Below are 19,343 nucleotides of genomic sequence, written 5' to 3' on the forward strand. Positions count from 1 at the left end.
TGTATTGCCCAGTTCTTTTATTTCATGAGACACACTTGACTTTACACAGACATCTGTTTTGCTACAGCACAATTCCTAATACACTCATTCATTCACATTTTACACATAATATCAAGTATATAGTCCACAAAATCACATTGTCATCAGACTTTGGAGGTTAAGAGGTGGAAGATTGATCCGCTTTCCCTCCAGATAACACTTAAGTCCCTTAAATCATGTGCGTGTTCCCAGTAAATTGCCTCTTCTTTGCAGCAGCACTTGACTGTTTTGAACTGAAACATAGCGATGCATAAATAAATATGTACTGACTGGCCCTTTATACAGTCGAGGTAAATCAAAAGGATGAAATGTAAAACGTGCACAAATAATGGAATGCTTACACGGGAGAGGTAAACACAAAGGAGTTTACGTGACATTCAGAGATAGGACCGTATAATCTGCACTAGACTGCACAACCCAAAATTGGGTGGGGGGAGGGGGGGGGGGCTTAAGGGTTGAAAAACTCATTCCTCCAAGGTCCGGAACGCATTCTGCATGTCCTCCAGCAGTTGTGCGTAGTCTGCTTTTATCTTTGCTTCACCATCCTTGACTGGATCCTGAGGTGTCCATTGTTGAGGGAGAGGAATACAAAAAGTAGAAGTGCATTCCAATCAATGTAAATATCGTGGAATATGGTCTCTTTTTCCCGCCATTTTGCTGTGTTGGCACAATAAGACGTACCTTAAACTTCATAGAGCTGATTTTGTACAAGATCTCGCCCAGGTGCTCCCTGATCATGGCCCAGGTGATTTTGTTGTCGCTCTGAGCCGTGGACTCGACGGCGTGCCGCGACATGTCGTAAAAGGCGATCATGTTGGAGAGGATGCCGACCGTTTTGTAAAATGGGCAGAACCTGTTGGTGGGGGCGGGAGGAGGGAAGTGTGAGATGAAGTCCAAAATCTTAATATGAGGCATGCGATGCTTTTGTCTCCACCTGTCGTAAGGCGTGTAACCGTTCTGCTGCAGGAAGTCATCTTTAATGAGCTTCGCGACTTCCAGGGTGATCTTGTCCGTCTCGGCCAGAGAAGCCTGGGGACAAAACGTAACCCAAGATGGCGTGAGTCATTTTTTATTTTCGAAACTTTTTCGAAGCCTGTTGATACTTTAAAAATGATTTGTGCGTGTCTCTCTTCAGCTTTCAAAATCATCTTTTTCCTCACCTTTCCTACAAGCTGCACTATCTCAGCCAGGTCTTCCTCCTCCTGGAGAATCTCCTTGGCTTTCGTCCGAAGAGGCACAAACTCAGGGAAGTGTTTATCGTAGTATTCATCCAGCGCCCGGGTGTACTTGCTGTAGCTAATCAGCCAGTTCACGGATGGGAAGTGTTTCCTCTGAGCCAACTTCTTGTCCAGTCCCCAGAACACCTGCAAGGGCGCAAATGCAAGTGAGTGTCATCGTCGAGAACTGTGTCTTGTGAATAACTGCATCGTGAACTACTCGCCACCCCTTGCCTGGACTATGCCCAATGTAGCTGATGTGACGGGATCTGAGAAGTCTCCACCGGGGGGTGACACACTAGAAAAGTGAACCCGCTAATTAATCATGCGTCACATCATAAGACTTATTTATTTGCATCGTTTGAAAATGAAAGCCAGCTTACGCTCCTACGATGCTGACACTGCCTTCTCGCTCGGGGTTCCCCAGACACTTGACGCGTCCCGCTCGCTCGTAGAAGGAGGCGAGCCTGGCGCCCAGGTAGGCCGGGTATCCGCTGTCTACACACATGATGACACCCAAGTCGCCGCTCACAAACGGGGATCTCCTCTCTCTCGTCCGTGTTTGTGACATATAACGTGAACTCACCGGCGGGCATTTCGGCTAATCGGCCAGAGATTTCTCTCAGAGCTTCGGCCCATCGCGACGTCGAGTCGGCCATCATGCTCACGTTGTAACCCATATCCCTGAAGTATTCAGACAGTGTGATTCCTGCCAAAGGGATCAGGAAATAAACATGAGTACCGAAGACAGTCGTGGACGACGACGATTTTATTTTGGCACCTGTGTAGATCGAAGCCTCTCTGGCAGCCACGGGCATGTTGGATGTGTTGGCAACAAGTGCCGTTCGTTTCATGATGCTCTCAACTTTGCCGCCAACTTCCATTGTGAGCTGTTGGGCAGGATCGGTTCAAATATTGTGATGGCTTGAGTTACAAATTCAGTTTGAATTAAATCAATTTGCGGTCTCGCACCAACCTCTGGGAAATCTCGCAGCACCTCCGACATTTCATTCCCACGTTCTCCACAGCCAACGTAGATGATGACATCACTGTTGGAGTATTTGGACAATGACTGGGAGATGACGGTCTTTCCACAGCCAAAGGCACCTGGTATAGCTGTGGTGCCTCCTTGCACGCAGCTGTTAAGTGCAACAGGCACATTAGTTTTATATGTTTAGCACAAAAGCGAAACGTTTGCTTCATGTTGAAAAAGCCTCACGGGAAAAGTGCATCCAAGACTCTCTGACCGGTGAGCAGAGGATGATTGGCAGGCAGTTTTTCGGTGACTGGGCGGACCTGTCGCACCGGCCATACCTGCACCATGGTAAACTTCTCCTTGATGCCTTCAAAATCCAGTTCAAGAACCACATCCTGAACGCAAAAGTGACAAAAGAAACTGTTGCTAATTTCTAATCAAACACAAATGACAAAAGAACTTATGGAGGGGGAAAAAAGACTTACAGAGACATCGTAGTTTCCGGGCGGTGCCACGTAAGTGACTGTGCCCCTGCTGCGAGGCGGAAGCATCAGTTTGTGCTGTATCAAGGAGTTCTCAAACACCATGCCGTAGATGTCACCACCTGTAATGTGACTGCCAACCTACAAGAGGTGGCATGTAATTAATTCTATCAATTTGTTGTACATACTGTATGTCCAGGGGTTATAACCTGCCTATATAGAAAATGGACCATCAACCACCACTTAACAACATACCCGAAGACTTTGGCTTGGAGTAAACTCCCATTTGAGGTCTCTGTTCAAGGCGCCGATGTTCACTCCTCTTGGGATGTAGATGCTTTGTGTGAGGTCATTGATGTCTTTCAGTGGTCGCTGGATGCCGTCAAAGATGGAGCCCATGACTCCTGGTCCCAACTCCACAGAGAGGGGTTTACCTGTGCGAAGAACTGGGTCACCCACCGACACCCCAGCTGTGATGCACAGTCAAGGAAAGTGACTAACTGCTAAACCAGATGACAATATATACCAAATTAATACAGTATTTGACTTGTGAGAAATGTACATTTTACAGCTTTAGTAACATTTAATGAGAATGGCTTGCCAAGTGTTCCAGGGGAGCTATTAGGGTATAAAGTATAAACAGGATACAAGTCTCCTCATAGACTTGGATGGTGGCCATGTCTCCTTCTAAACGGATGATCTCTCCCACCAGCTCACTGTGGCCGACACGGACCAACTCGTACATGGCGGCTCCTGCCATAGCAGTGGCTGTCACCACTAGAGAAAAGAAAGCAAATATTTATGAGCAAACACAATGGCCAAGTATTTAAGATATAATATGGCACTTATGACATTAGGTTATGATTTAGGTTTAGCAATGGAGCATCTTACATTTTGAATAACAATAATAATAATAATACGAAAAGAACATTGACATTAGATTGTGTTTTTAATCTATTTCCAAAAGGTAAACCAAACCACACCTGGTCCCGAAACTCCATGGACGTATCCAAACTGGCTTTCTCGCTCCGCATCCTGGATCTTTGGAAGCTTTGAGGTATCCATCGCGACAGTTCCTCTTCTGAAAGAGCCATTGAGACGTACGTTACAAACATGCTGTCAGGGCATATAAACAAGCGTAGAGACTTCAACATCTCGAATGTCAATAACAGGCCAGCTCACATGACCCAATACCGCAGTATGAATGACAGCACAGGGTCAGTGGCAAACACAGATGAGGCTGCTAAACAGTCACTAGCGCTATTACGACCGTCACTTCTATTTTGTTTGTGGCGCTTTTGATTCCAAGTTCGGTATTAAGTATTTTTTGATGAAATCGTTAGTCGAGGTAAAGCTGATTCGTGTACGGGTACCAGTCAGGTGACTGGCTTGCAACGACATGCTAACGTCATCATCCTCATCTTAACACGAAAAACCGTCATCATTTCCGAAAAAAATGGATCACGAGTGATACAATCGAGTTGCTCAAAAGTCAGCTATGTAAAAAGTAATATCCCACCTCGCAGGGAATTATAGTAATCCAAGTACAGTTATCCAGGTTTGTCACTCACGTATTGGCCGAAGAGAGAAGCTTAGCTATGCTAATCACCTGCCCAACACTAGACGGTGAAGAAACTGGAAGAAAACGTCGCCATTGTGGCTCGGGCCGTTAGCTTCGGTGCCGAAGAGTGAGTCATATCTTGGAACCAACATGGCGATGAGAGCGCCACAGATTCCATGTCATTGGTCGATGCGGTTATACGAGGCACGCTACTGACATCTATTGGACACAATTGATAGCTTCAGCTCAACGCACTACGAATAATTAGAATTCATTCTCTGATGATAAAATAAACACGTGATTCTAAACACGACTTAAACGTGGTACAGTATTTTTGCATTTCATTATTCACGGTTTATACGGTACTATATTCAAGTGCATTCCACTGCGGATCGTGACTGTCTTCCACAGAGCAGTTTTGATATCAAAGCCATTTCAAACTGACAATAATAGCTTGGATTTATATACTGCCTTTCCATGACACATACAGGTACATCTTTTTGACAGCTGTCCTACTCCATATCATTCAAAGGAGCAAGGATGGCTTGAATGCTCCTGCATAAAATGTAACATGTAATAAAAATGATAATAACGGTAATAAATGTTTTACTGTATTGTGTATCTCAAACATATTTCTTTATTGATCTTATTAAGTGATGATAATTCCAACCTGTGCTGCAACATAGAACTTTGTTCTTTACTGTGATGTAATAATAAGGGATGGGGAAACAAGATATAAAATAAAAATGAAAGGGATAAAAGATACGTTGATGGAGGTACAAGATAGGGAGACAGATGGTGAATTTTTAAAATACAATAATGCATAATAAATATAGACATATATTAGACATAAAACATTCATTCATTCATCTTCCGTACCGCTTGATCCTCACTAGGGTCGCGGGGGGTGCTGGAGCCCATCCCAGCCGTCTCCGGGCAGTAGGCGGACACCCTGAATCGGTTGCCAGCCAATCGCAGGGCACACATAGACGAACAACCATCCACGCTCACACTCACACCTAGGGACAATTTTAAAGTGTTCAATCAGCCTGCCATGCATATTTTTGGAATGTGGGAGGAAACCGGAGCAGACATAAAACAATACATTTTTATTTATTGAGTTCTGCCAGTAAGGTCATGTTTTCATTGCTGTTTTTATCCAAAGAGGTGAGAACATGAGTCATGATATCATATTATCATTAATAAATACTCTCCTAATAGTCTTTGGTCGCACAGAATGTGAAATGAAATCACATTCTGGTCAGTCCGACCATTCGTTGTCGTCCAGATCCGAGTCATCATCGGAGTCAGTGTACTCCACTGCAATGCGCCGCGACAGGATGGTGGCCACGTCATTCCCGACTGGGTCGCGCTTGCTCTGCAGCTCTTGCTGCTCTTGCACTTTTTTCAGCTGGATGCCTGTTGACCACCAGCAAAATGTTAGAATGACATCACCAAATATAAATGTCATATATGACATATCAATACTCACCCATTCGGATTGCAGACAACAGATCGCTCCTCACATCTCTCACTGGTTTCATTTCAGCTATGATGCTTCCACTCAGTCCCGAAAGGTGTGATGGGACAGATGGGGGAGGGAGAGGTGGCGGCGGTGGACCTGGTGGAGGAGCCACGCAAGGGCCTGGAGGAGGGACCGGTGGAAGTGGGTAACTTGGACCGACATGTGTTGTGTCTCCATTATGAGCTGCTGGGGGGGTGAAACCAAAGGCTGTCTGGGCTGACGGGATGGGTGGGCCTTGGGCAGGTGGAAGGTGGGCACAGCTGGTTGGCAATGAAAAGCAAAAGCATTATGTATCATTTTTCAAAACCAAAAAAAGTCATTCCTGCTGTGATTACATAACACGTGGTTATCATCCCAAGCATACTTGTAATCTGAAGAAGTTCGTATTGACCTATTCATCTTCTCTGCGGCCGGAGCTTCGACCGTTGTTATCTTATAGTTGACGTCAATGCTGTGGTATTCGTGCTCTGCTGGTGGGGGGGAAGGCTGCACGTTCCCATGCGACTTGATAAAGTTAGAAGCACTGTGGGCTGCCACGGGCGGGGTAGGATAGTCCGGAAGGTCAGGCCTAGAAGAACAAAACGAAAGAAAGACAGGCTTTGTGGTTTGAAAAAGTCAATTGCTGCTTTATGAATGTGGAATTCAGCTATTGTTGTCACACGGTCGATTGGGAGAGTGAGCGAACAACTAATTGATTAGCAGTTCGACGCCACTGCCAACCACCACCACAAAAGCAATAATACACATTGTTAAATACCTCTCACACTGTGTCAATGAAAACTAAAATACGCCGTTAATGTCTGTGTGGTCAAGACAAAATGACTTTGGATCTCATTGCATTGTGTGAATTGCGTGGCACTGCTTTTTTAACACTTTTGCCTCTGTGCTTAGAGACAAACAACTGGGCACAAACCTGCCCTCCGGGGAGAGTGAGCCCTCGGAAGACGCTCCTCGCCGCAGAGTTTGAGGGTGGCGGTGATCCGGTCGGAGCTCTTTGTCAAAAGCCATCATGTTCCATTCTTGTCTGCGGTTTCGAGCCTTCCTCACCTTCTTCACCTGGCGCTGGAGGGTGCTGTTTTCCACGCATCGCTTCTGCTCCTGAATGGAGGGTACTTTCGTCAGCAAAGCCATTGGCATTGACACCTGCTAAGTAAGTTTCAGCAATATTTGTTGTTTTTCGGAGGGGAGGAGTATTCATGCGCTCACCCTCTGCCTCCTCCTTTCTTTCCTCTTCTCCTCCGTGTCCTGCAGCATTTTCTCCTTCCACAGGTCAAAAAAGTAGGACGGGTCAGAGTAGAACCTCATGGCGTCACTGCCGTCCTCTCTGTTTAAAAAAGAAAAAGAACGAAACCTTGTGTTTATCCTGTTTTGTTTCGCTAGCTAACTCGATCAGTGTCTCCCAACCTTTAATGAGTCAAAATTCTACATTCCAAAAATCTTCTAGCATCGCCAAACTAAAATGTAATCAAATGTATGAACAGTGAAATAATAATAATGACGAGCTTGTCTTAATTTACCAATTTATTTCATATTAAATCAAATGATTCTGTTGTATGAATGGCAACAGATTGATGCAGAGATTATTTGCACCTTCTGCCATTCACTGAAATAACATTCAATTATTCTGCCGGTCATTACATGTTACTGGCATAGATAAATGAACAAAGATGCATTCTTCTTCGTAAATAAGCCATTTTAGGACCAATAAAGTGACATTGGATAATGCTCCCACGGCCTAATAATGTCCTACAACGCAGTGATTGGCAATCACTAAACTAGACCATCATGCTTTTGACATACCGAAACGCAGTGAGATCTCGAAGAGGAGGTGGCTGGTCGCTGCTGTCGTACATATCTGTCAAAGAGGTCGGCGTGCTACCTTTAGACAACACCTGCTGGTCCTGAATAGTCGAGCTTTTGAACGCCTTCCTCAGGTTTATGGCCTGAAGAGAGACTGCAAAACAGTAGGTGGCATGCTAAAGATGTTATGAAGGGCTATGAAGGGTGGACAACAAATTAGAAAACTTTTTTTGGTTAGTTTTTTTTTTCTTTTTAAACATGTTTGTTGTTTGTACAACTGACCTTCTTCCACACTGGAGTCCAGCTGGGTGACCTTGATGGCCAAGCGGTCAATGCGGTCTTGGAGTGAGTTTGCGCGCACATAAAATATGTTGGCTTCATTGAAGAGATCACCAAATACATTTTCTGCATGTTTACCTGCAATTAACATTTTCCAGAATATCTGTCACGAGAGAGTGGCAAAAAAACGGAATATGTGCAAAATAATAAATGACTAACCGTGCTAGCGCGTCGGAATATAGGCTAAATGCTATTTCATCCAGTATCCATCAATTGTATTAGTCTACACTGACCGGGCATTTCAGTGACTATGTGCCTTTCTAAATCCAATTAATCTGTTTGGATTACGGGAGCGCCACGTGATCCCTTCCCAAGCAAACATTAAGAATGGCAGAGATTATTACATGTTATTAGACAGGCTTTGTGTTGCCACCCACCCATTCTCCTCCTTATCTGCCTGTGCAAGCTCGGCAGCAAGGTCAAACCCCGCATAACTTCACTAAATCCCACCACAAACACACACACTGAGCATGTGTACGTATGTGTCAGAGACTACAAGACAGATGTCCGAGGGTCAATTTGTTTCCAAAAATAGCCTATTTATTTTTTTTCTCCCTGAATGTCACAGTGCAGTAAGTTATTGTTGGATCTTACTTAGACTACTGAGCTGACGGATGATGGCTGACAAGGTGTTGTTGTTCACACATTCCAGTTCACTATCAATCCTGTCGGGCACTGCCGCTTGACACAGGTGCCGAGGTTCAATGGTTCTCCTGACTAGAGGCATCACTCCTTCTCACATCCCTTCCACGGCTACCTACGGGCAGACAACATGACATTCACCACACAACTCCAAATCTAACGATAAGACCACTCCCAATGGCAGGAATAACACCATACATTGACATAAAAAGACCTGATTATACCATCCCTAATAAACAAGAGGTTAAAAAAGGGAAAACTCTTCAATAATTGACGAGGAAGTCACTTAATTTTGAAATCAAAACACATATATGATATTATGATTCAATATCCATACCACACTGGAAAAGACAGTCATCATTGAGCTGTTGCAAAACACAATGTCACGCAAACTGCACGCTTGTAAGTTAAAGTGATGACATAATCATATTTATTGTCCTTATATATGGTGTATTATACCTCTAAAATGGATGAACTCTATGATACAGGAGAAGTCACCGTTGCACGCCGGATTTCGAATACATATTTACAGTATTCATTGCTTCACTTTATTTAATGTCCATGTTGTTGCATGTGCATCCATCCATTTTCTACAGTTCTTGTTCTGAGTGGAATCACAGGCGAGCAAGAGCCGATCCGAGGTGACTTGGAGCAAGAGAGTATGTACACTCTGGACTGGTTGAAAGTCAATCGCATACATGTATGTACAGACAAACATTTACTGTAACATTCACGTTCATGGAGATGATAAGAGTCTTTAACAATTCCGCAATCGACCAAACGTGGTAAAATTTGGACGAGTTTGGGGCCATACGTAGAAAAAAAATCAAATTTTTGTTACAAAGAATTATTGTACACACAATTCAAAACTTTTCTCTGGCTTTCAGTTTTTTTATTCAATTTTTTAGTGTGACCCACAATTCATTGCGCGGCGAGCAAATCAGTCCATTCGTGTTCAGGTGCGATACGCCAGAGCGTTTTGAAAATGACCGTGCAGCTCAAAAATACCCCAGGTAACCTTTTTTCCAGTTCTCTTCACAAAAACATTCTCTGTGCGAAAATTTAACGGCGGGAGAGAGACAAACACATTTCTCTAAACGCCCCCAAATAGAACAAAACAAACCCTTACCTACGTTGTTGTCATAATTGCGTTCATTATTTTTTTTTCATCCGAAGGAAGCGAAACGTGGATTCCGAGTGTCTTAATTAAGATAACGCTTAAAAAATACACTCACACTTTGATTTAACTCAAAACGCCTCGCTGCTGTCGTGTGCCAGGTAGCTTCTGGAGACATACGTGCGCGACGGAATGCACTGTGACAACATGACCCCTCAGTCTAAATCACAACGTGAGGGATTTAGTCAGCAGATTTACTGGATCCACCAATCCCTTAGTGCCATGGTAGACCTCTGACATCCTGTGTGCTTTTTTTCCCGCCTCGCCAAGGCCCAATTAAGTTCGTACACCTATGTATGTATATAAACAGAAAGTATGAGTGACGTCATCGGTTTGAATCAACATTTTTCACCATGAACAGGTGAACATTTAGCTTTCCTTTGCCTCTCAATTGACGCATTGCGTTGTATTTGTCATCTAATAATAAAACGTGTTCCCCAAAATAGTCCCTGAAAAATAAGACTGCAAAGTTCAAACGTATTCACTACTGAATGTAAAGTGTTGGTGGTCTAATCTTCATTCTTCCCTTCTCAGAGGTAGGGTTCACCTGTTGCGGTGAGAGAGCTCGTTTCACATTTACTTTTCATGTATTCACGCTAACTTTTGCCATTGATACATGCCCACTTCATTTTTTAACATTTGAAATGTTAAAACAAACACAAGAATTCAAGTCCATTGGATAGCTCACTGTAGCTGCCCTGGATTAACAGTGAAAGGAGACAGTATTTGATTTGAAAGCATCACGTACGCACAAGCGCGCACGCACGTACGCACACATTCACAACACTCCTTTATCACAGATGGCATCATCTGGATTGTGGGAGGGAGCAGTGTAACCTAGATATATGGAGGCTTAAATCTTTATAAGTAGCACACCGTCACACTCTTCACCCTGCAAACTGCTTAGTCCATAAATACATTGTTTAATCCAACATTAATGTTTGTTGTGATGTTTGTTCACATTTCGCCTTGTTTTTAATGCTGGAGTACACTGACATTTTTGCCGAACCCTTTATAGTGTAGTCATGCAATTAGGCAGGAAACAGCTGGAACGACCTTGCACCACATGCAAGCAGAATGTTGGAATCGTCCTCCATCATTGCTTAAAGTACAAGGCTTGATTGAGTGCAAGTGATGCGGATCCAAACAGTGAAAGTGTTCACTGTATCATACCTCAATAATACCTATCGTTTAACGCCGAAATGTTGTCGATCACATTTGCAGTTATTTGAATAGAGTGGAACTAAGGATTTGATAGGCTGCATGATTTTGAAAATGGCAAGAACAAAAAAAAGTCATCAACTACATCATCGAGTATGTACAACACTGACCGTTCCAAAAGATCATTGCAGTAATATTCTCCGGTCAGGTCAAACAGTTTTAATATATGTGACAATTAATTTATTTTTCGAACGTCAGTATAAACTCAACCTTTTATGAGTACTGTAGTTCTAATGTTTTATATGGCAGGGAACTTATTTTATGTTACTAAGACGTTGTCAATACGCTTCATAACAGCACTCTGGAATTTATGTTTTAACATATATGTTTTAAGCCCCCCCCCCCCCCCACACACACACACACTTTTAAAAACTCATGAGCCCTTTTTTTTCTTGGTGATTGATTTCATGATGTCTTGTCACTTAGGGGTCTTCTGTGTTTTTGATGGTTCAGTAATCTCCAGATTAACGGTATTAACCCCAATATAATCCATACGCCCCCCCCCCACCTCCATTATCATCTTTGCAGCCGATTGCACTCCTGACCAACAACATTCACGTGTTCTGCTATGATGACTTTGTTTCCTGGTTGTAATCGATGTTTCATTAATTGCATTCGTACAAGAGAGCGTTCACCAACATTTACGTATGTGGTATAAGAAAGCAAAAAAAATAAATGTTTGAGAGCCACTGGACTTTACAGATTCATATTTTCTTCCACAACAGTGCCGCATGCTGGCCATTGTTGGTATGACATGCACATGAGCAGAGTGGCGTTTTCCTGCATGTATTTTAGGAGATGTCAAATATTTCTAATGAATGAATTGAGTTTTATGGGCTATTTCATGATCATGAGATAAACCAAAGTGTATGGTTAATATATGTGTATACTAATATACATTCTTAAATCTTTACTTGGTTAGATGGCCAGCTGTATGAACACTGCAAGGCGATGGAGTTTCATCGCGATGACAGCCATTCCACCTGGTGGGAAATTGCAGGTAAAAAAAACATTTTTCCTAAATTCCTGACCAGCCACTTTGACAATCGTGATGATATTCAAGACTAACTGTATCAAATATTCTGTTCAGTACAATTGTACACCATGTTCTACAGCAACCAGAGGACTACCTCTTGGACGGTGTCAATTCAAACTGATCTTAACTAGCGTTTTAAACGGTGTTGATATTACACAGAAATTTGTATTTTAGCCCTTGTATTGGATAACACTGCTTTGTGCAAGTCGACACAATATTTTGGCAGGTAAGTGGTACTACTACTTTCCAGAACGCCGTTTCCAAAACAAATTATTTTCGTGTTCAAGTTGGTTTGACCACTCACAACGGTGAAGAGAAAATTCCAATTTCATTTTGGTATTAGTGAGTCAACAGAAACACCCACAAACACCTTATGAAGGATCCTAACCTGAGACTTACAGTATTTCCTAAATGTTGTACAGTATTTGAAACTCCGACTTGTCCGTTCTCCTTTTGCCGCTATCGTAATGTAATTAAACTACTTTTGTTTTCTTGTCTTGTCGACAATGGGCCTCAACAAAAGACGGAACGTTGAATTTTCCCAGAGTGGCGCATCACACAGCAGCGGGAAAAATAATCAGGCGCCGCTTAATACCGCGTGAAAAGCCTTCATAGTTGCTGAGCTGCCTTAAGTGGGGGGTGACTCTCAGAATGCCTTGGCTTGTTTGTCTCATGGTTTAAGTGGTGCACATAGCCATGGAAAGATCATTAAATCACTGTTTTACCACTTGGCTTAATCCCCACAACAAAAGAGGCCGACGCGAAAAAATGGGGCGAGAGAAGAAAAAAAAAATGGCGAGCGAGATTAAGAAGAAACGTGATGGATCCAAAGTGACGGCTCGGGTTCCCAGCCTTGCCGAAAGGGAGTTAGGAATCTTGATTCCGTATCTCCCAGGCTGAAAAGTGGCGGCTGATCGGACATTCCCTGTTTACCCCTGCAGTGGCCAGCCGCGCTCGTAGTGTCCGCCGCTGTGGCCATCTGCCGGGATTACACAGCAGGATATGTTTTTATAGAGAGCATCCTATTCATATCTGGCCTGCAAAGTTTACATTAAGGTTGAACTCGGGTGCACTTACAATGGCAGATGAAGTAAGCCCTGTCCTTCTTACAGCAACCGCCCCCCCCCCTTCCCCATTCCATCTTCTCAACGTTTAGGGTGCTGATGGCACAGAGTTGAAAGAGGCTGCTTTTACTGTGCCATGAAAGAGGATCTCACGCAATGCCACTGTCTGCTACCGATTGTTTTTTTTTTGGTTTTGTTTTGGGGTTTTTTTCCCCCCTTGCAAGCAAAGACAAAATGATGCCCAGCGTGAAGAAAAAAAAAACCCATTTGGATGTGCCAAGTGGGATTGTTTCAGCTAATAGGCATCAACAGGCCAACTTCTCCCAGTTACCATACAGGTGAACTCATTCCTGGGAAAATGTTTTTCTCTTTCTCAGCCTTGTAGGCGCGATGGCGTCCCCCTTTTTCCTCGCTCTAACGGGATTAGTCGTGCCAGTGCTACCCCGCCTGTCACGGTACTGTCTACTTCCCATCTCTCCTCTGGGCCTCTAATGTGATTAACCCATTGCCTGTGGTCCAAATGGTTCTGGAGCGGGCGGGGAGGGGGCGCGGTTGTTGAGGCGGGGGGCACCTCCTTGGCATGTTCACCATGATGCCCAACTTGCAGTCAGTGGCACCTTTTGTCAGGAAGGAAAGACTGAGGTCAACTTGGTGCTAAGTCGCAGGGGAAGGAATTGTTGTTCTCTTCTAACGCTGATCATTTTAAACAAATGCGTCACCGCTTGTTTAACATTCGACTTGCACGTTTTCATGCGTGTCAAAGCATCTCCCTTCTCAATCCTACCTACCCATCCACACACCTTTGTGGAAATCCCTAAAAGTCCTTTTGTTTACGGCCCAACGCTCAATGTTAACTGCTCGCTGAGACGATTTTGATTGCCCGACGCCCATCATCTTGTCAAACGTCGGGTGGGGGTGGGGGGGGCTTCGCCTGTTTAACACGCGCCACGCTTATTTTTGACTCAAGTCGTCTTAGGGGCACTGTTGCACGCAGAGGACCACATGCCCTTTGCCACCGCTCACGGGGGAGCGCTCCCCAAGCCACAGGACGACATTCAGAAATAATTTTGACATTGACAAACACGTGTCACTTTGTTTTTTTTGTTTGTTTTTTTAGGGAGTGGGATGTAATTGCAGATTGCCTGTGAAATAAGTCATAGTAACAATAGCTGATGATTGTTGGGGTGATTCCTGTTTGTGCGGCTGGTTGTTGAAAAAAAGGCATTGATAGTTGAATACGAACTGAAATGTTTGCATAGCGGAATGATTTTCAGTACAGAATGACGCTTCAATTTCATCAAAGTGCTTAAAATTCTTGATCATTTCTGCACCCTGTAACCTGATAACATGATAAACTGTCTGCTGTAGTAACCGCTGGCCCTGAAAGGGTTGAAAGTGAAAGAGACATTTTTGGTACATTTGTGTCAAAATATAATTAAGGTGACATAGAAAGTACTGGAAAAAAATATAAAACCTCTTGAAAGTGCCTGTTACTTTTAAACCTGTCAAGCACCTGTCACTTACACTTTTTTTCTCTAATCTGCTTTGTGTTTGACTTTGTCAGACATGCATTTTGTCGTGAGTTATATTTAAAGCAAACCCCCCATAAATAGCAGAATAACAAAGGCGGCATTGCACGTGAGCACACAGCCCGGCTCAGGCGACAGCATGGAGAATTAGGAGTCTTAATTAAGATTTTTAACAACTCTGCATGTGCTGTTCATATGCGAGACAACGGGGATGAATAGGGGTGGGGCGTGGCGGTTCCTTAAACAGCTGCCCGCTCCCAAACCAGCCGCAAAGTTAACATGAAGGGTCCCACTCTGAAGGAATGCGCTGCTGTTGCTTCTGCGGCGGGGAAACTTTCTCGATGAGCATTTTCGACACATTAAGTTGCATCTATTTTGATTTGAATCAAATAAGTAAAGGAGCCAGCAAGAACAATTCGACATTGTGGCTGCAAGACAATACTGGGCATGAGACTGCGGCGCCCCTTGTGTGGAGATTTGGTGGCTTTCCAATCCTGATATCTTTGCCAGCACCATGTAATGGAAGGTGACACTTATTGTATTAGCTGGGGCTAATGAGTATCTAAAAGCGGTGTGACTGTGTGCGCCCAGGAATCTCATCGTGTGCGTTGGTTGCTTTGGAGGAAAAAAAAGGAGGGGGGGGGGGGCAATGTTGTTTCGCAAAAAAAGTGCAGCCCCCCCCAAAAAAAACAAATGGCCTTACCACCATCAGTGCGACTCTCATAAGGCACGCGAGCTCAATTATTCCACAGCTAATAGAGATATGAAGGTGAAAAAAAAAACTTTGCAACTTCGGTGGACTTTTGGTCAGTTAACTTGAACCAGTCACAGAGTCAAGATCACTATGAGGTGTTTTTCGGACTTCCCCACTTGACCATAAGACAATGGAGATTTTCCGTTGCACTTCACATTCAATGTATTAATCAAATGCATATTGGTCAAGCTTCCACACTTGATAATAACCAGCAGACCGTGTGTATGCAAACAGAGAAGTAAGTGAGCTGCTGATCGAGGACAGACAATGACACGGTGGACATTTTTAGCTATGTTCACATTTCATGGGCACATGGTGGACCTTCACAACATGATTCACTAAGCACTGTTTAGGAAATACTGAATACTTCAAGGTTGATTAAAGGGGCAGTTACCCCAATATTGACAAGGTAGACGGCAATTTCAGGGACTTGTAAAATAGATTTTTAATATCATCACAAAAATTGAATATCCATGATCAACATTATTTGTATAATTAAATAACTTGTTGACAATAAAAAACATTTCAAAAGTTAAATTCTATATTACTGAAACACACATGAGTTAGCCGGGCAGTGTGTGGGACGTGACAAAATCACACTCCTCTAATAATAATTTTTAAAAAAGGTATCAAATGAAAGAAACACACTTTAGGAGCCTTATTATTGTACCGGTATGCACGCAAATATTTGGCTACTTAAAATTAGACCTCATACTCTGAGTTTAATAATTCTGCATAGTGCAGCAGTAATTGTGATGAGGACACCAAAGGTATTTTGTAGTTATGTTAACCGTAACCAATAGGCATTCCGGAATAATGCCCCCCCACCCAAATCACTCGAAGGCGCTATCAAGTGGTTTTAGAGAACTTTGGGTAATTTTTCCTTCCGTAGATCTAAATGTGAATGGACACATAGGCAAGTATGTTTTCTTGTCGCAACTTTATAGAGTGGATGACCAACAGGTTAAGCTCTTATCATATTGTATTTTTAATATCTCACGGATTAGAATAATTGATTACAACGATTACGTAAAACGACCAGATTGCTAAACCTAACCTGTTGTTAAATTGACTTGACTTGACTTCAGTGTTGGTAAATTGGACCGGTTGTATTGTAGTACCCGGCACTCGCCACAAGGGGGATATCAAGCTATTGAAATGTTTCCATGCACCCCACTTCGACTCGAGGCGCCTACCGTTGATAAGACACTGGATAGATTTGCTCGAGTCGTGTTGAAAGGAGATGCATGCAATGTATTTGAGTTAAACTGGGATATTTTCTTTTTGCCTTTCGAATAAATGATTGCTTGAATTTGTGGTCGATTATTTTTGATACCGCTCTTGTGCTGGATTTTAATGGATTGTCCAAGTGGACCTGGAAATATTTTACATATATAAGTAAACAGTGCCACGAATAAGTATGTCTTCTTATCAAATGCATGGTGTATTTTTTTGCGCAAATAAATGGGTTCATATACTATTGGCAGATGCTCGTGACATGTACACCTGAAGCTCACTTACCAGTGAAACCCTGACTGCCCAAATTCTTGTCTTTGTTCCGAATTTATGAATAGCCTAATTTGTTACCGGATCACACATGTGCCCTTTCGCAGACGCGGACATCTTATGGGCGCTTTCACTCATAGACTGCTTTGAGGAAAAATAACCTCGTCAAAGTAGGAGGCTGTCAACTATCGGCACATGGCCCACTGGAGATAGAATGACATCAAGGAACTCGAATGCACTCTCGCTTTTTTCAGCACGCCAGCGCAGGCCAACACTTGCTCCACAGGTCAACCGCAGTGCAGTCATCTGCACGTAACTCAGCCTGACACAATTTGACCTCACTCCATAGCCTTCTCCGCTTGCCTTTTGTTTTCCTGCGCTCTCCTGGGAATGGCACTTAATACTATCCGTACACATTCTATCAAATGTGTTAGTCTTCTAAGCTCTCATTTCTCAACATTTGCTTTTCTATTATTTCCCACAACCGCTTGTCTTTTCAGGAATGGCCCTTTGTAGGCCTTCACCGAGTAGGACGGGGGTCTGATGGAATTGTTTGGCGCAGGCTTTCATCAAAGGCAAAGCTTCCTTTAGAGGCTGGGATGAAGAGGCTATTGTTAGCTCATTTTAGATGTCTCAAAAATGTGTGAGTTAAAAAAAAAAATGCCGGCAAAAATAGAATGCGTAGCTATAAAAATGTCATTTCCCTACGGCAGTTTAAAATAAAGCAAAAAAGGTCATAAGTGAACCAATCTCTGCATTCGTCAGTGGACGCAACAGCTTCTTGTTTACTTTCAAAGTTAGCTTGTAGCAGACGCGTGTGACGTCAGGTGCGCTGTGATCGTGACGTCTCTGAGCCACTGGTGAAAGGAGACTTTGATTCTCTCTCCTTTTTCATCGACAAACACTTCTAGCAGCAAGGCGCACGTCGGAATAGTTGTCACAATTGTATTATTGTCGATGTTTCGTGTTACGTTTTCAATTGTGATTCTTGTTATTTTATGCTAAGTGTTCTGGGAAAGCTCCTTGTTGCAGCTGCAGCCATTGGGAAAGCGCAACATAAATCAAGATGTGTTGTATTGGTCTTTAGAAGAAGCGTTTTCCAAGGATTTCACAGTCAGATGATCAGCAAAAGATAAATATGGTTCATGCCATGAAGCACAAAAGACACTCTAATCTGTACTTTCTTCTCAGGCTTTAACTTGGGCGTTAATAGAGTGTTTTCAACAACACTTTGAGACAGCGCCCGTCGCCTGCTCTTCTCACGGGTCACTCATTCTCACGTTCTCATCGCATGCTCGAATCAGTTGCGGATTGGTAGAAAAGTTAGCTTTGCCTGATGTTTGAAAATGTTTCTTTTTTTCCTCCACAATGCAAAGCAATTCAGCTTCAAATTACAATTATGACTTGCGATTGCAATTTTCAGCTTAGCTTGGGACGGTACCAGCCCACTTTGATAGCTTTTTTTTTCTCTGTTAGGGGACGGTAATTCACTATGTGGGAACGCAAACAGTCCAGAAGCCCAAAAGCCCTTGGGTGCTTTACATCATCATGCTGGATGTTTGAAAACTCTTTTAAAGAGACATCTAAAAAAAAGAATTCAGTAGTAGCAGGTGGATGACAGCACGGTTGACTGATCATTTCCGAATGGGCATTCAATAAAGGCGCTGTTCCTCATTTGCTAATTGGACATCGCTTCCTTGTCGCATCCCTCACATTGTTTGTAATAACAACCCCCCCTGAACCAAAAAAAAAAAAAGTTGAGCCAAGCCACAAAAAGTCTTGTCTTTTCACAGCAAACAGTCCTTTGTTTGCGGCGACCAGCTTGATTTAGTAACAGTGAATGAATTGGGGTGCGAGGTGTGAAGGTCAGCTCCACCGTGATGCTGTAAATACCAACTGAGCTGGTCTGGAATGAGCGAGGCCGTAGCCCGGCTTGCTATTCATCCTTTTTAACCAAACAAACTGAATGCTCGACTGTTTTGTCGCCTCACAATTACACCCATTAAAGGGGAAACTGTACATTTATCTCTCATTTATTTGGTCTCACTTGGGTAATTGTGAACACAGCCAAGCGAGTGTCCAGTATATCTTACTTGCTTATTTATTTTTAATTTCCATTCTCATGTTACGGGAAAAAACTTTTAAAAGGATTTCTTTTTCTTTTTTTTTTTAATGTGACAAAAAATAGAATTTGAACCGGGGTGTGTAGACTTTATATCCACTGTACATTGATAGCCTTATGGATGGATAGCGTGATGAGTTTCAAATGAAGTGATAAATGGCAAGGACCCTGCGGTGCACGGCGGGACAGATGTTAAATGAAGTGTGAGTATCATTGTATCCAAATACCTTCATATGCTAATGACGCATCTTGACTTATTTCAATCAAAAAGTAGCTTTTGGTCTTTGGCTGTAGATAGTCATTTTTGCAAAATTATTAGAGAAAACTAATCTTAACATAGAAGTGGTTGTATG

At 43.1% G+C, this 19,343-nt stretch overlaps 3 protein-coding genes and 1 long non-coding RNA gene across 8 annotated transcripts in view; 2 read left to right on the forward strand and 2 right to left on the reverse strand.

Annotated features, from left to right (window-relative positions):
- On the reverse strand, positions 1-4,286 carry LOC127588129 (V-type proton ATPase catalytic subunit A-like). Its single transcript, XM_052046709.1, has 15 exons — positions 4,234-4,286; positions 3,698-3,795; positions 3,363-3,491; positions 2,970-3,184; positions 2,718-2,855; positions 2,476-2,627; positions 2,233-2,395; positions 2,038-2,146; positions 1,843-1,965; positions 1,640-1,754; positions 1,491-1,554; positions 1,200-1,403; positions 974-1,068; positions 721-892; positions 1-596 (listed from the first exon to the last, which is right to left on the reverse strand). Exons 2-15 carry the CDS (start codon positions 3,777-3,779, stop codon positions 504-506), a joined length of 1,854 nt encoding a protein of 617 aa, XP_051902669.1. The 5' UTR covers positions 3,780-3,795; positions 4,234-4,286; the 3' UTR covers positions 1-503.
- Positions 965-5,913, forward strand: LOC127588149 (uncharacterized). Its single transcript, XR_007958988.1, has 3 exons — positions 965-1,096; positions 1,175-3,814; positions 5,825-5,913. It is a non-coding gene; the product is annotated as an uncharacterized LOC127588149 (long non-coding RNA).
- Positions 5,456-9,997, reverse strand: LOC127588135 (actin-binding protein WASF3-like). Of its 3 annotated transcripts, none has more exons than XM_052046724.1 (9): positions 9,711-9,997; positions 8,534-8,696; positions 7,883-8,017; positions 7,601-7,754; positions 7,007-7,124; positions 6,714-6,898; positions 6,192-6,368; positions 5,768-6,060; positions 5,456-5,694 (listed from the first exon to the last, which is right to left on the reverse strand). In XM_052046724.1, the coding sequence occupies exons 2-9, from the start codon at positions 8,664-8,666 to the stop codon at positions 5,537-5,539; spliced, it is 1,353 nt and encodes a 450-aa protein (XP_051902684.1). In that variant the 5' UTR covers positions 8,667-8,696; positions 9,711-9,997; the 3' UTR covers positions 5,456-5,536. The 3 variants fall into 3 exon arrangements, with proteins under 3 accessions (XP_051902684.1, XP_051902683.1, XP_051902682.1); XM_052046723.1 differs by having other exon boundaries at positions 6,165-6,368; positions 8,534-8,692; positions 9,711-9,995; XM_052046722.1 differs by having other exon boundaries at positions 6,165-6,368; positions 9,711-9,994.
- The window catches only part of gsx1 (GS homeobox 1), a 26,153-nt gene continuing 13,632 nt past the window's right edge, over positions 6,823-19,343 (forward strand). The window contains exons 1-3 of one of the 3 annotated variants that reach the window (XM_052046733.1): positions 6,823-6,950; positions 9,178-9,281; positions 11,902-11,979. The gene's annotated coding sequence lies outside the window, so the exon portion shown is untranslated. Of the gene's footprint in view, positions 6,951-9,177; positions 9,282-9,495; positions 9,595-11,901; positions 11,980-19,343 lie in introns of those variants that run through there. The other 2 variants (XM_052046734.1, XM_052046735.1) reach the window with 2 other exon arrangements.

The sequence above is a fragment of the Hippocampus zosterae genome, chromosome 16, assembly GCF_025434085.1.
Source record: "Hippocampus zosterae strain Florida chromosome 16, ASM2543408v3, whole genome shotgun sequence".
NCBI classification, from domain to species: Eukaryota; Metazoa; Chordata; class Actinopteri; order Syngnathiformes; family Syngnathidae; genus Hippocampus; species Hippocampus zosterae.